The 17,135-nt window shown below is 37.8% G+C and overlaps 1 protein-coding gene across 23 annotated transcripts in view; it reads left to right on the forward strand.

The window, feature by feature from the left end:
• GTDC1 (glycosyltransferase like domain containing 1) overlaps positions 1-17,135 on the forward strand; it is a 492,727-nt gene that overhangs the window by 353,156 nt on the left and 122,436 nt on the right. For all 23 annotated transcript variants that reach the window (XR_009564645.2, XR_009564636.1, XR_009564640.1 and 20 more), the window contains one exon: positions 5,297-5,406. Coding sequence is in view for 12 of the 23 variants with exons in the window: in XM_070045999.1 (XP_069902100.1) it covers positions 5,297-5,406 (110 nt within the window). In the remaining 11 variants the exon portion in view is untranslated. The remainder of the gene's footprint in view (positions 1-5,296; positions 5,407-17,135) is intronic.

Below are 17,135 nucleotides of genomic sequence, written 5' to 3' on the forward strand. Positions count from 1 at the left end.
CATAGCAGGAGCTCTATAAATGTAATTTATTTTTCCTACACCTTTATTCATTCAACAAATATTTTTAGAGCAGCTAATTTTATGCCACAGATAATGTATTAGTCAGCATAGGCCACCTTATGCTGTAGTAATAAAGACCCCCTAATCTCAGTTGCTTAAACACAACAGAAGTTTAATTCTCTCACCAACTCAAAGTCTGCTGCATGTTTAGATGGCTTTATTGGGCAACTCTTCTCCATGTAGCAGTCCAGACCACTTCACTCTTTTAACCTAACCATCTTAATACAAGACCTCTGCAAGGATCACTACAACAGAGAAAGTGCTGTCCAGAACTGCTCTTAGAAATTTCTACCTGGAAGTGACACACATCAATCAGCTTGCAATCCATTGGTCAGAACTAGTCCTGTGGCCTCTCCTACTTCAAGGGGATGAACGTGGAGTCTTTCGTGTGCCCAGAAAAAAAGAAGAACCGAATATTGATGAACACAAGGAATGTCTTCCACTCGCAAGGCACTGGGTACTTAGTAGTGAATAAAGCAGGCATCATTTATCTTTCCCTCATGGACCTCTCAATCCAGAGTGACATGCTGCTGGGAAAGTTACGGCATCTGAAAAGAGCCAGGTTTCTGCCCAGGCAAGGCAAGGAACTAGATCAAAGTGATTGCATTCAATAAGTATAAAGTTATGTGGGAAAACAGGAAAGGATAACAGTTGAGTATAAGTGACAAGTATGGAGAAACTTAGCAATCCTCAATAAATATTTACTGAATGAATGTTAAGTGAGGAATAAGAAGAAATTTAGCTCTAAAAAACTAAACGGGAAAGGCGACAGAGAGAGAACAGATACAGGAAGAAAAAACACATGGAAACAGTTTATGCTTTTCAAATGTTCTGAATAATATTTGGGAATAAAAGCTGTTCTTGCTATATCTGCTGCTTCCAGTAAGCCTGAAATATTCTGCTCTGGTCTCTTCTGCCATAGTTGGGCTGCACAGGAATGAGTTCCCAGCCAGACTGTTTCATTCTTACCTAGTCAAGAATGTGGGAATTGTTGGGAGACTTGGACTCTGACTCATCTTCTAGAATGTTTTATGACCAATCAAGTTTGCTTGATGGGCAGCTGTCAAATCTAGAAGTGTCACAGGAAATGAGGAATTATGCCACTATAAATACTAAAAATGCTACAGAGTTAAGCAAAAATCCTTATGAATACAATTTTATGGCAGAATGTTAGAGGTGGTTCCTTAAAGCATTAAAATGATTGACATAAAAAATATTTATTAAAGGAATGATAGAAAACATGTAAAAAAAAAAAAAGAGAAACATTTATAATGTAGCCCCTACAGATAAACCCTGTTAACATTTTGGTATAGTTCACCCCAACCTTTTTTCTAGGCACATACATCCATTTGTCTTACAAAAATAGATCATAAAATACGTATTGCTCTGTCACCTCCCTTTTACTTAACAGTATTTCTTGAATATATTTCCATGCCAAAAATATACTTCTACAAAATTATTTCATGGTTGCAGGGTATTGTATCATATGTATGTGTCAAAGTATATTTCTTTATCATCCCATTACGTTGTTTACAGATGGCTGCTATTATAAACAATGCTGTTATGAATATACTCTGGCTGAATTTCTGTGCACCTCTTTAATTATTTCATAGGGTAACTTTTCTAAATTGGAATTACTGTGGAAAAAGTCATATACAATTTAAGGCTTATTATGTACGTTACCAAATTGCCCTCTAAAATATTGTTGCAATTTACATCCCTACCAGAATTGATGAGAGCAGAAGAAGAGAGTTTAGGAGCCCGTAAGTCTACAAATGTGGTTATAAAGAATTGACAATAATATTAAATGTGTGTTTAATCCTGATAGCTGTTGACAAAAAGGGGCACTCGATATGTTATTTTTATTTTTTAATTTTTATTTATTTATTTATTTTTGGCTACGTTGGGTCTTCATTGCAGCGCTTGGGAGCTACTCTTCTTGCAGTGCATGGGCTTCCCATTGCGGTGGCTTCTCTTGTTTCAGAGCCCAGGCTCTAAGCGCATGGGCTTCAGTAGTGTGGCACGTGGGCTCAGTAGTTGTGGCTCGTGGGCTCTAGAGCACAGGCTCGGTAGTTGTGGCACACAGGCTTAGTTGCTCCGCGGCATGTAGGATCTTCCCAGACCAGCGTTCGAACCCGTGTCCCCTGCATTGGCAGGCAGAATCTTAACCACTGCGCCATCGGGGAAGCCCAATATGTTATTTTAAAATACCTCATCCTATGTTTCATGCTTCATTCTAAAATCATAAGTATGAGAACTTCACATTAGATTTCTTAGAAAGGAATTTAAGACAGATTCACATTCTCTGCTAAATGGGTCCATTAATATTATGGGCGCTAGGATAAGATCCATGGATGATCCATTGGATATCTGCAGTGAGTCCCTCTCTTGACAAAATATATTGAGCTCTGTCATTGCTATATCCGTGCCTTGATATATGGCTGGGCTGGATATCTGTGCACATCTTTAATGATTCTCTGAATAGTAGGCAATTTCCCATTTGTCTAAAGAGAAAACCGAGAAAAGTTTTCAGCTAAATTGACTATGTAAACTTTGAGGGGCATGGATGAACTGGCCAAGTGTCTACTTATAATATGTAATCTACTAATTTAGACGTAGATAATACTTTAAAGCATATATCACGTAGAATATTTTTAGAGGTATTGCTCTTTTCTCAACCTTATAGTTTATGATGTAGTTTTAGTCTAACTCCCCCTCCCATGCATTCTTGACACCAGAATGGTACCACCTTTTCAGGCAGCTGGCATGTTTCTGCCACCTGTCATCTGGAATTCAGTCTAAGCGGTTTGGGGTGCAAGATTGTGAAACCGTATGATGCCATCACTGAAAATCTTTTCTCTGGCTATAAAAACCCACTTACTACTCATAGTCTTCAGTAACCACTTACTCTATTACTTTTTTTAGTAATCTTTAAAATACTTGTTTTCAAAAACACTTTGAATTTTTAGGTCATGTCTCCCAAAATAATTACTAACTCAGTATTAAATCCCTTGGCTTCTGTTTTTACCGGTCCCATCAAGCAAATGACTGCTAAAACTATCCAAAATTCTCATCAGTTGGCGTCTCAAGTTAATGCTATTTCCCTAAACTGTACTTTGTTCAAAATAAAGTAATTGAGAGAGTGCCTGGTATTATGAGAGACTTTATAAGGACTTTAGATAAGATGCCTCTTTTTCTGAGGGATAATTATATGGAAGAAGAATCTCACCTTACCTTCATCCATATATTATAGTTTAAACAAAAAGAGAGGGGATTCATGCAAATCTCTTTTGTGTTCTTATGCAAAGTGACTATTGAATATGAGAGCTTTTGTCCACCTATAAAAAATATCTTAAGAATATAGTAGGATTGTCATGCATTTATCTTGTATAGAAACACTGAAAATATAGGTTCGTGAAGCCTGCTGCTTTGAAAATATTCACATTGGAATCTTTTAAGAACTACAGCTTCTACCCAATTAAACCTCCTTCCAAGCCCAAACCACATCTCCTTTTACTTTAATACAAAACAAAGCAACCAACCAACAAACAAGCAGCAGGAAATATTTAGAATAGATATTCTCTCAGGGGCCCATAGCCAAAATTTTTGGAACTCAAAATGAAAAATTTAGAGAATTGAGTGGCTAGATTTCCCTGTAGTGTTACTCCCTCCTTAAAGTATATTATGTTATATTGTTTCCATTCTTTTCATCTATGTATTTCCAAGAGATTCAGAGTAAAATAACATATATTACAGGTCAAGTGGCAGCTGTTTGCTTGATATGGTTGAAGATAACATATGGTGTATTCTTTACTTTAAACTGTTTTGAGTCTTTTTTCTTGCCCACAGCAGTAGTATATGTGAGAATTACCCCAAAACTTCCCAATGGTACATGTGTGTAATACCCATCATCTTAAAAAGCAATGAACATTTTGCCACTGCATTCTTTATTATTTGAAGCAAATCAAACTGAGAGCTTAAAATAAATTGTTACAGAACTCTAATTCTATAAGATCTTACAATTCCAGGAGATTATACATGCCGTTTTAAAATGTTAATCAGAAGATGCATTTGTTTTAATTCTTGATACTGAAAATATTGACTGAATTGTGAATTAACACATTTAGGGTTGCAGATGTCATTTTTCATGAGATTTCCTGAATGATATAATTTTCATATTTCATATAGCAGTTTGATCAATTTACAGATTTATTTTACATAATTAGTTGGTAAATGAGAAATTCAATTGCTGATATATAACTATTTCTCTGAAATATAGAAAATAAGCTTAAATTCTGAATTATAAATGAAAAAACAAATATTTTGAAGACATCTGGTCCACATCTGTCTGAAATAAGATAATTTAAAACAGTGTAATTAAATGCAAGAAATACTGAAATAGTCACACCTTAGAATGTAAAAAATAAGTCATTCCATTTTAGTGTGATTTCTTGAATTGGTGATTTTTTTAAATTTCAGTGTCCTTTAACCTCTTATTCTGTCATTACAAAGAAGACTGACAAGCTAAACAAACAAAAATAATCCATGTTTTTCAAAGCTTCTACTAAATGAAAGAATTATCTTTACTACTATTCTTTTATGCGTTGACTAACCTCCACTCCTAAGTTAATACTCAGCGGACTTAGACTCAGGCCTACCCCCTTTTGATGTATTTATAATTCTCCATTCAATTATTAAAAATAAGAGATTAGTGAGAGAGTCTGTAATCTCACTCCCTAAACTGTGTGTTCCTTGTGGACACAAAGAGGCTCAGTAAATGTGAGAGAGAGGTACTCAGACTCATGGAAATGAAAAGCATCTTTGGTACATTCTCATGATCAGTAGAGAATCGTCCTTTGAAGACTGGTCTTTTCTTTTGTTAAAAACCTGTGTTAAGTGGAAAATTAACCATTTTAGGAGAAAGGAAAATAAGCTAGACTTTCTATAGTCTAACCAAAAAATGTGAAAAAAACAGATTCTCCTTTAATAAAAGGCTGCAGAGCCTTGAGACTTCAATAGGACTGGGTTTTGATCCATGATAGAGAAATTAGATTCATGAAAACACTCAATACTAATGCTACAGTATAAGGGTGAGGGAAGATCTCAGCTTGGATGCCAGAGGCTCTCCTAACTAACGGTAGACCATGAGAGGAATTGATACTATGAGAAGTGAAAACACTTTTCCTAACACATACCCTAAGATATCACAAGTTTTGTTTCGTGTTTTTATTTCCAGGGAGCATGATAAAGATCCAGAGAGTTTTTTTAAGGTATTGATGCATCTTAAGGACTTAGGACTCAATTTCCACGTATCTGTCCTTGGAGAAACCTTCACAGATGTCCCAGGTATTTCTTTTGAATTTTCTTGTGTGTATTTTTATAGATGACATAAGCTGTACAACTTAAGTATTAATTTCCATGTTTCCCTTTGTTAGAATAATCAAGATGAGCACCGTTAACCAAAAGGTTATACGATGGCATTAAAGTGTGATTCAATTAAAAAAATACTTAAGTAAGCATTCTTTGATTTAAGTTGAGAACGTGAAGTCATCTCTTTTATCAAATATAGTTTATACAGTGCATCCTGATGTAAATAACATATATTGCTTTAGGCATCTTAACACTTAAGGAAAGTGGGAATTTGTAATTGGATATACACCCTCTCACCTCTGGGGTCACTGGTTTGATTCCTACTCACATTGGTAATGGCTGAAATATATTACCATCTGTTAGGTGGCCGGTGTAAAGCATTTTGGCATCAAACTTGTAATGTGGCGTAGACACATATCATAGTTGTCATTGGTCCATGCCTTTTTTATTGAACTTGAGAAAACAAACAAAAATCCAAAGCTGATAGCAGCAGGTCTTCTCATCCTTAATGCCACATGGAGCCTGTTCCAAGCCATTTCCTTCACCCTGCATCCTCACTGGGCATGTTTGGGTCAGTAAGATGAGCATCCCAACCACCGTCCTAAGCACTTAGGTGTTCATATTTTTTAAGCTTTGGATATTCAGCTTTTTTTGTAAACTCCAAGTATACAGACAAGAAAAGTTCAGAAATGGCCTCTGTCATCATGCTTTATGACTCTTAAGGACCACTTAAAGTTTACCCTCACTTAGCAAGTACTTTTTGATTCTGGTACAACACAAGGAAGTACACCCAGCTTGTACCTCAGTAGCTTCATCTGATATGGCTCATCCTCTGCCCCCTGCACTTATGGACACCAAACTTTTCTCAGTTCCTCTAAGATTCCAGCCTTCTTTAAACCTTTGCACATTTGCCTATTTGTATTTTATTCATTCGCTCTCAGCTCAAGGGCATTTTCTTTCAATGTGAAGCTTTGCAGTGGTCTCATGGCACCCTATACTTTTACCTCATGGTGCCTCCCTCAGTTTCTAATCATATAATTTTGTGTAATTTGTTATCTCACTCCCCCCACACACACACACATACACATAAACATTAGAATGTAGGTGCTGGGAGGACAAAGATTATGACTATCTTGTTCATCACGGTACCTCAGAGCCTAGTGCAGTGCCTCGTACAAGGCTGGAACTCAGTAAATATTTGTTCAATAAACAGATAAAAATGTAAACTCCCTGCCCTCAAGCAGTTTATAGTTTTCTTGAAGAGGGAGCACTTTTGCATAAGGACGGGAAACAGAGGGAAACACAGGATAATGTAATTATATATGAGTACTGACACATGTGACTTAGAGTAGAATGTTAATTTAAGAGCTAGAACTTGAATAGCTAAAGGATTAGGATATTCCAAAAGGGGAAACAACATGGGCAAAGCATAGAGAAGCAAGTATTTTAGATATTGTACTTAAATGAGAGAACAATTTCAGTGATTAGTGCTATGAGGTCACTAAGTAGAATAGAAGATTCTGCATGCAAAACTTAATAAGCAAGTAATACATGGGCAGGGTAGGGCCAAAGTACGGAGGATGAGCAAAGTAGATTAGGTAAAGGTAAAAAATAGGGAGCCTCGATCTTGAACTGGAAAGAAATATGATAAAGCGTGTATTTTAGGAAGATTTATCTTGCAGTGATATGTAGGCAGAATTGCAGTGAGACTGCAGCGGTCATCCAAGTGTGATTCTGTGAGGTGGTGGAAGAGAGATTAGTGAGAGGGCTGTAGGAGAGAGACATTCTCAAGGAAAACACAGAAAAGAATTTGATAGATGGATGGCTGTCAAGAAAGAAGGAAGAAAAAATCAGCTCATTTACAAAGCTAGTGAGTTCAATTTTGTTTGTGCCAGTTTTGAGGTGTTTGTGGATGAACTGAGGAAAGAGGCTGGAGGATATCCCTAAGCAGAAGGCTTTGTAGCCAGCTTTACTGTTGGATAATTTTAAGCCACCACTACAAAGAAGACTAGGTTCTTACTCAAAGGGCCATGTCCTTGGGATCACAGCTCTCCCTTCCCACACGTTAACACTGAGCTATTTAGATCAGCACTGGGGATTGAAAGTGGATTGGGGAGCAATTAGGGGCCCAAGAACTGAGTGCTCAGTAATTACAGGCTCAATCTTTTACTCACTTTGGTTCGACCTCAACACATACTTACTGAGCACTGTGGAAGGGGGATTTCACAGTGTACAGGACTCAGTCTGCACCTCAGAGAGCCCTGCGTTGGGGAGACACTTACATATAATTGACAGGTACCTAGGATGCTGTGGGACCATTAGGGAATGCTGTGGAAGACCATAGGAAGGGTCATATTACCTACGTACACACTTCTGTTACTCCCAGTCCCAACTGGAGCTCCTTTCTGCCCTTGCCTCTGGCCCATCTCTGTCACGTCAAATGTGAATCAATTCTCTTTAAGGCTACAGAACTTCACCTTGCACATAGGAGGAGCCCAAGTTGTTGGCTGGATGACTGAGCCTGGGAGATTTCCAGATTGTGCTCCTAGAAGGCCACCTTGCTAGTCTTTACTCCAAAGGTTTCTTCACAGGCAGTTTTGTGTAACTTCTGCCATTTGTATCACTGTCCTAGTTTGACAAACACTAATATAGCACTTGCTGTATTTCAGGCATTGTTCTAAGCCATTTATAAATGTTAACTCTTCTTAACAGTCTCATTCAGTATTATTGTCTCCATTTTTCTTAGATGGGGAAACTGAGGCACAGAGAAATTAAGTGAGGTCACATAACTATCAATACATAATACTTTTAACCACTATGCTGTGCTACCTTTCCATTTTCTTGTTTTCTGACCCAACTGCTTCTCTGAGTTTAAACATTAATTTTTTTTCCCCACCTCACCATCCAGCACTTCCTGCAAAGGGTTACCTAGCAGGGATACATTTCTTTGCCTGTTGTCTCTTCTAGGTGCTCCACTAGCATATCTAAAACCCATACCCTAAAACCAACTTATACACTGTGCAGTATCAGCCAGAAGGATAACTCTGAACACTGTTAACATTTGTGAGGAAGTGGTTTTCTTTTAAATAATTGTAATAATAATCATTATTATCCTGTTAATTGCTATTATTTATTGAAAGTTTGCTTCTTGCTTGGTCCTTTGCCAGGTTATTTCATATACTGCTCATGATAATCCCAAAGGCGTAGGTGTTATTATCCCATTTGATAGATGGAAAAACTGAGACTTTGAAGTCTTGAGTCACTTTGATTACACTCCTTATGAGTCAAGTTTTGCTCTTTCACATACAAGCCTAGATGTATTGGAAAACCAAGAAAGGTTTAATACATGACGGCAGGACCATTAAAATATTCTTATTTTTTTCCCTTGAGGTAAGATTTATACATATAACATTGTATAAATTTAAGGTGTACAATGTGATAACTTGATACATTTACATATTGCAATATGATTACCAGTGTAGCTCTAGCTAAGGTCTCTCTCACATCACATAATTATTTCTTTTTCACAGTGAGAACATGTAAGATCTAGTCTCTTAGCAATTTTAAAGTATATAATACAGTACTGTTGACTGTAATCACTATGCTGTATTTTTGATCTGCAGGACTTATTCTTACTCTAGTTGCAAGTTTGTACATTAATTACTCTATAACCAACTTCTTTCTCCTTCCCTCTACACAGAACTGGTAGGGAAAGGTAGCATATCTGAGTGATGGCATTAGTGCTAGTGAGTTTTACTGCCCCTTTTTTTTTTTTTTTTTTTGCGGTACGCGGGCCTCTCACTGCTGTGGCCTCTCCCGTTGCGGAGCACAGGCTCCGGACGCACAGGCTCAGCGGCCATGGCTCACGGGCTCAGCCGCTCCGCGGCATGTGGGATCCTCCCAGACTGGGGCACGAACCCGTGTCCCCTGCATCAGCAGGCGGACTCTCAACCACTGCGCCACCAGGGAAGCCCATTACTGCCCTTTTTGATGAAGCAGACAATCTCCATTAAATTTCTTTTGAAAATGTTAAAACCACAGTAGAGCAACTTTGTAGAGTCTTCATACTGTTGATTATTTTCAAATTATGTTGCGGTAAGGTTATTATCATCCTTTTTCTGAAAAGTTTAGTAGTTGATTATCGATTCTAGTTTATAGCTACATAGTTTATCATTCTTTTGCATGATCCTTCCATTTTACAAAAGAGATGCTAGATCTAGGATGGTGACTATTCCAAGTGCTCACAGCTGGGCACAGTGGGCGAGACGGGCAGTAGGTAGTGGCAAGGTTAGGAGTAGAACCTGGGAGTCAGTCTCCTCATCCCTACTCACTTCTGTATGTGTTCAACACATGTTTTTTAAATATCTACTTTATGCCAAGCACTAAACTAGATGTTTAAGATGAAGTGGTGAATAAAACAAACATCTTCTGTGATGTTTGCATCACGGAAGTAGTCTAACTCCAGTGCGTTATCCATCAGTTCCTAGAGCGCTTAGCATGTGCCAGGTACTATTAGAAGCCCTTTGTGCCTTGCCTTGTTTATTCGTCACAACAGCCCTGTGAATTAGGCACTTTTGTGATTATCATACTGCAGCTGCGAAAAGTCAGAAACAGGGAGGTTAAAGCACTTGCCTGAAATCACGCATCCATCCAACTATCAATCCACAATTCAAACCTTGCCAGCCCACCTCTCTGCTATTCTCCTCTATGTGGAAATCCACAAAATCATCCCTCTTTTACGGGTAAGACAGCAGGAGGTGATAATGGTGGAAAATTCCTGGCTACTCATATGAAATCATTTCCATTTTCTCTAATAAGCTCTTTGCAAATGGAAAGTTTAAAAACAAATAAACAGAGAACCCCCGCAAAACCTCAAATTCATTTCCTAAATATATCACTCCTTAGATATTAAAGTGAACTCCCTCTTCTTTCTGCCATCTGTCTTCATCACAAGAAAGGTGTCGAAAACAATATGAAGTGGGAAGATATTCCAAATAATACTTGGTATATATTTACTGTTCAATAAATACTATTTGAATGAATGAAAGAATAAGAATTCTTAGAATAATGATGTAGTTTACATACTGTATCAGATATATTAAAAACCACATTGAAATGATTTCCAAATATTAGAGAGTTAGTGAATGAAAATAGAGAACTCTAAGACTTAAGGAAGTTCTAAGTGGTTTTATATTATATTTTCTGTTTTCATGTAAATGACCTTGATTTAACCTAAATCTATTTTTCAATCTGTTCTCATCTTTCAGTTCTTACATCAGTCAGAATAAGCTAAATTATGCTAAGCTAGCAGCCTTAAAAATCTCAGTGGCTTAAAACACTCAACACTTATTTTTTATTCATGCTCTGTGTTTATTGCAGGTGAGCAGTAGTGTTCTATTCGTATGGTCACTCAGGGTCCCAAGCATATAGAGAGACCCAAGCAACCACCATCACAAACATTACCAGTAACTGTGCCAGATGCAAGAGAAAGCTAGGATGTTCTTTCATTAGCAATTCACTGTTCTGGCCTAAAAGTGACATAGGGTTCCACTCGACTCTTTGGCCAGAACTTGTTGCAAGGCACTTCCCAACTATAAGGGGCGGCCAGGAAATGCAATCCTGCTTTGAGCCCAGAATGGAGGAGAGCAGAAATAGTTGATGAAAAGCACTACTGACCACCATAGCTCTGACCACCATGCATCATGATCTGTGGCCCATCAGAGAGAAAATCAAGCCTACCCAAGATATCTGCCTTAGTCTGGGTGAGTCTATCCGTGTTGAATAAAGAACTTTTAACAAATATGAGAGTACTGCCCACAGCCTTCTTGCTGGAGACAACCCAGCTCGTGTCTGAAGACACATCTGGCAACTGTGTCCCATTAAGCTGAGTTGATATGAAGTCGAGTTGCTCTCTGTGGGAATGGAGTTAATTACCACTTATGGTGATGGCATTTTGGAAAGCTTATAGTGTCAGTTAGGAGTAGTTTTGCCCTCCACCACCAGGGGATATTTGGCGGCGCCCAGAGACGTTTTGGTTGGTACAACTGTTGTGGGGAGGGGAGGGTACTACTGGCATCTAGTGGGCGGAGGCCAGGGATGCTGCTGAACACCCTACAGTGCAGAGGACGGCCCTCACAGCAAAGAAGTATCCAACCTAAAATGTCAGTAGTACCAAGATTGAGAAACTTTGATTTATAAGAATTAAAGTCAGAAGATCAGGTTTGGGACTGGGTCCTGTAGCTTTCTAGGTTAACCTCGGTTAATCCATCTGTACCATACAAAGGGGAAGATGGGAAAGAGAAATAATAATAATAAAACCACCCACCCTATCTACTCCTTTGAGTTACATTGAGGATTTCAAGCACAGTTACATAATTTGGGAGGAGGGAGGGAATTGCTTTCAAAACTACTATGCAGATTTTATTATAAGACTCATGGACTTCTCTTCAGAGTTTATACGGAATGAGTCTTTAATGAATTTTGGATGAAAAGAGGACACTAATGATGCTGAACCTTAAAAGTTCATTCTTGCCATTATTTTAATTATTTTTAATCCAGAAAATTGAAAGGTCATTCTGCCACGTAAAGCATCCATCACACTCCGTGTTACAAATGAACCAAAAAGCCTAGAAGCTCCTCAATGCAAATATTTTTAGCTTAGACCAATTCTCATGACAAGGTCACATTGTTAGCCCTTAAGATGGTATTTTGTTTTGTTTTGTTTTTTAAAGAAGAAGAAGCAAATACTTAAGATATCAAATCAATGGAATGTGTTTGTATACTTAATAATTTCTCACAAATGATAACTCTAAACCAAATACTTTTTTCTATGAACAGCCAAAGCCTTACATCAGGATTCTTCTTTCCCTACATTGTGGGAGAAGTAGTTTTAAGTTTCAGGCATGGGCGGTGGGGAGCAGAACGATTGCAAAGGAAAGTAAAAACCTGAGCTACACTTTTGGCAGACAGAAGTCTTTCTGGTTCACCTTTAATTTGAGGTTAAGAACAGTATGTGGAAAGCTTCTGGTTAGTATCTGGCATGACAATGGTTATTACAGTGATCTTGGCATATTCCTGATCCTTTGCTCTGGAGTCAAATGTAGGATAATTATATAACATTTCCCTCCCCTCCCATCTCCCTTTTCTCTCAGCTCCCAGCTACAATCTCATTTTCAGCAGAGCAGCTTACACTAAGGGGGAAATAATAGAAAGGTTCTAGGAACACAAGTAACTTACATCACATTAATATAAAGGTATAAAATTTTGCTACGGGGGAACCCAGCAGAAGGAAAGCTATTAATATATTGATCAATGTTGAATTGTAAGACAATTGTATATGAGATGAAATAAATGTGCCAGTAAGATTAAAGACATTCTCTCTAGACCATACCTTTCCTTTTCCTTTTAACTTTTTAAAAAATTGTATCACTATCTACTCATTCCCCTAACATACAAGTATTTACTGAGTTCGTAGTGTGGCCTGGCACCATATTGTGGATAGCAAGAGGAGAAAATGTGGTTCCTTTCCTCTAGAATCTTACTGTCCAGGAAAACATTGTAAAAATTACATTTTATTATACCATGCCCTTGTTTATATTGTAACATTTTCAGATAACTTTGAATACATAATTTCATAACCCTTACAGCAATCTAATGACTAGATAATCAAACATGCATTAACACCCTCTGTTTATAGCTGAGGAAAATTATTTATATTCATCCCATTGAAATAACGTGGATCTGAGGTCGCTTTTCAGTAGAGAGAACCACCTTTACCTTTTTATTTTACCTTTTATTTTATAGGCATAAAATCACTTTCCCAAGAATATGGTTGGGGAAGGCAGTTTCCCAGGAATCTGATTTGAAAATGAGGTCTTCTGTCTCCCAGTCCTTTGCTGAAGAAAACAACCGTATATAATGGGAAAGTAGGGAAGATTAAAATAAAAGTAGATATATATGCTCCTGACAGGAAAGAATAAATACTCAGATAGAAATGACAGTATCTCTTAATATTAATTTATGAATTTAACAAGATTCCAATTAAGATACCCAAATATTACTTTATATATCTTCACAGAGTTGTTCTAAAATTCCTACAAAATAAAGAAATAAACGGGAAGAGTATCAGAGAAATCACTAACAAAGGAGTATTGAAGGAAAACATGTCCTACCAGATTCAGAACATGTATGAAGTTAAAAGTACTCTTTTAAAAGAGTACTTTACCAATTCAAAAACATGATGGTAGAAAAACGGACAAAAATAGAGAATTCCGAAATAAACCCAGCTTGTATATAATTTTAACATCCACCAAACTTATATAACAAAATTTAATATACTTATCCCAGCTTTAAAATATAATATTTTTTAGTGAAAACAAGAAATTGGGTAAAATAAATAACCTCTGTGGAATTAAACTAACAAAACAAAATATTCATATAAGTAATGAAGTATAGATTTTAAATATATCCTATAGATAAAAGATTGCAAAAGCTTCAACAGAGTATAAGTACCATAACTTACTGAAGTCTTACTCTGTGCCAAGGACGAGGCTAGGCCTTTTACTCACACAGCTAATAAACAATAGAAGTAGTGATAGCCGAAGAAATAAATGCTAAATCAAATTTTAGGAATAAAATCTTTAATTTTTCCAGTAATGAAATAAGTGTAAATACAGAGAATTTATGAGAAAGCGGTTGCATTGACCAAAGCAATAAAAGTAAAGGCATATCCTAACAAACACTGGCCAGCTAATGGGGAAACATCTGTATGTATGATAATGGCAATGTAAGTTATTTGTCCTGAGCCATATAAGTTACTATACCCTTTGCGTGATTCAGTAATTTCACATCAGAGAATATATCCCATGGAAGTAATTCCCATGCCTCACTCTCATTGCTACTGCTTCTTTCCTAGTTTTTGCCCTTACCTTCTGGGACCTTGACTCCTACAAAAGCTTCAGATTGGTCTTCAAGCCTCTGGACACTTTGATATTTGATTCAAACACCTACTGTTATTGGTGTTCTTTCTAAACCCAGACCATCCAAGAAGAGAATCACAATAGTATAACAATAAGAATGTGTCTCATAGATTTTTCTGCACGATGAACTTAAATTTCCTGTCAGCGAATGAGGTTCTTTAAACTCTGACCCCAGTCTAATCCCTCATGGATTCCAGCTCCCTTTTCCATCTCCTGAGTACATCTGTGCACTTATCCACATCCATGCCTTGTGTTATTTATTGCTTAAATTCCCCTGCCCCTCCACACATAGGCACATGCATACCCTTTCTCCACTTGGCAAAATCCCAACTCCAGTGGTGCTTCTTGTCCTATATCTTCCCTTTTCCTTTCCTTCCCTCCCTAATTGCTCACAGCACCCTTAGTCATTGCATCATTTGCAAGGTGCATATCACACTGCACTCTGGTCAGTCGTCACTTGGCTGCCATAAGGGGCAGTGGTGTAACTGACCAGAAGACACTTTGCGGGTGAAGAGTACAACTTCTTAGACAGAGACAGCTGCATGGGACCAGAGTCAGCAACACTCCCAGTTGGAGAGGCAAGCTCCCCTGCCCAGCTCTCACTGATACCCCAGACAAAAGTGAGGTTCCCATTCAGTACTTGAGAAGCTCTCTTTTCCCTTCTCAGGAAAGGTTTGTTAAGTCTGCAGCTGCCCTCCCCTAGCAAATGCTTAGGAGACTCGCTAGACACAAGTAACTGGTAACAATTCACTCCCATTGCTCAGCATATCCTGTGAGAATCAGTCTTTTTCCCCTGATCACTCCCAGACATGCCGTTCCGTCAGGCCTAAACTTTAGGCCTGCTTGAACTCTACTCCTGCAGCTTCTGTAAGTGGAATATTTATCTTTTATATGGAAACCAGAGAATTCATTGCAATTCTCAAGGCAAGATCATTTATCCATCCTACCAGGGGGAAGACCATGAAGATAATGTGTCCTAGAATACAACTCCTAAAACATCTCTCAAGAAATTGTTCTCAAAAGTTATATCTATGAAAACATTACTGAGGAAAAATATTCTTTAATTTTCAAAACACTGTCCTTAAAGTTTATGAGAAATGTATGCTTGGGAATGACACAAGGAAATAGATAAATTAAGTAAATAATGAATGGGAAAAAGTCAAGACATCGGTAGACCAATAGGAAATTAGAAACAGATGCTAATTTTAAAAGCTGTAAATGTATATATGACTTGGGTTGACAGGAGGTCTTGGAATGTGGCTGCTGCACATTGCTTTGGAGTTTCATCTTTTTGAATTCCTGTAGTTGTATTATGGTCACGATTTGGAGTGTGGTATGGTCAAAATAAAATTTGCTCCAATAAGAGACTTTGGTGGAAAGCCTGCCTGTTTTACAAATTCATGTTTCCTGCAATGGCTATCAGAACAGGAGTCTCTGACAGAAAGCAGCACAACAGAGAGTGAATATCTGGGTCCAAATAGTGAGCTTTTCCAGCTATATCTCTCCTTGCCCAAACTGTTTCATTTGTAAAATGGAAACCATCACAGATACATGGTGCAGTGGAATGAACACGGTCCTGGAATTTAGAAGGCTCAGGGTCTAGTTCCAGCTCTGACACTGATTAACCATGTCACCTCTTTTAGCTTTAGCTTACTTGTCCACCAAATAAAGTCATTCAAATGAGGTTACAACTAGAAAGGACATTGGAGGTCAGGGTGCATCAACTTTTAAAATGGGGTGAACATCCCTACCCCCAAGGGGATTTCACGGAGTGACAGTTTTTGAAGTTTTGATTATAAAAAACAATGAGTATAATAATTATGCTTTTTCAAAACATATTTTACTTCTCATCATCCGATATCTACCTGCACGCTCAACCCCAGCTCCCACTTCATGCAGCTGAGAACCATTGATCTAGGCCAGTCACATTCTTCTGGCCACCCTCATGGGCTGATTAGAATTGCCCTCTGCTCCACCCTGTAAGCCTTTGCTAACTTCAGTTTGCTAAAGATAATCTCTGTGTATCTCACCTTCTCCTCTCCTACCCTTATCAAATAAGTATAACCTCATTGGTCAGGATTTCTCAGTATGGTTTCAACCACCTTCCTAGGCTTACTTCAATCCTTATCCATGAGTATCCTGGGCTGTAGCCTAGTTTACTCAGTGTTCCCTGAAGATAGCTCACATGTCACTACCCAGAACCCCTTTCTCCTCTTATACCTGTCAAAGCTCAACCACTTTCCCTGACCTCTAAAAGAGATATGCTGCCTCCCTTCTTTGAATGTCCATGGGATTTTGTTTATACTTAACTATGTATTTGTCATACTTCAATAACAGAAGGTTCTTGAGGATAGCAGTTGTAATTATTCAGCTTCATAGGACCCAAAGATTCCAACATAACAGAGTTTCCAACCTTTTGACGATGATGCACACCAATATACGTATTTACATTGTGATCTAGTATACCCATGTATGGAGGCATATTTATAATTGACCCAAAGTTTTCATAACATAATACATATTCTCATTGCATTTGATGCACTCTGATGTTTTCTTTCTTTTCTGTTCTGTCTTGTTTCTTTTAATGCTGCTCTGAATTGATTTCACAACCCTTAGTCACATAAGCATAATATAGCAAATTGCCCATAGTAGGTGTACTGTTGTATATGTTTAATGAAATTGACTGACCTTTTGCCAAAATCATTATAAAAATATTACTGATCTGTG

This window comes from Globicephala melas, chromosome 7 (genome assembly GCF_963455315.2).
Source record: "Globicephala melas chromosome 7, mGloMel1.2, whole genome shotgun sequence".
Classification (NCBI taxonomy): domain Eukaryota; kingdom Metazoa; phylum Chordata; class Mammalia; order Artiodactyla; family Delphinidae; genus Globicephala; species Globicephala melas.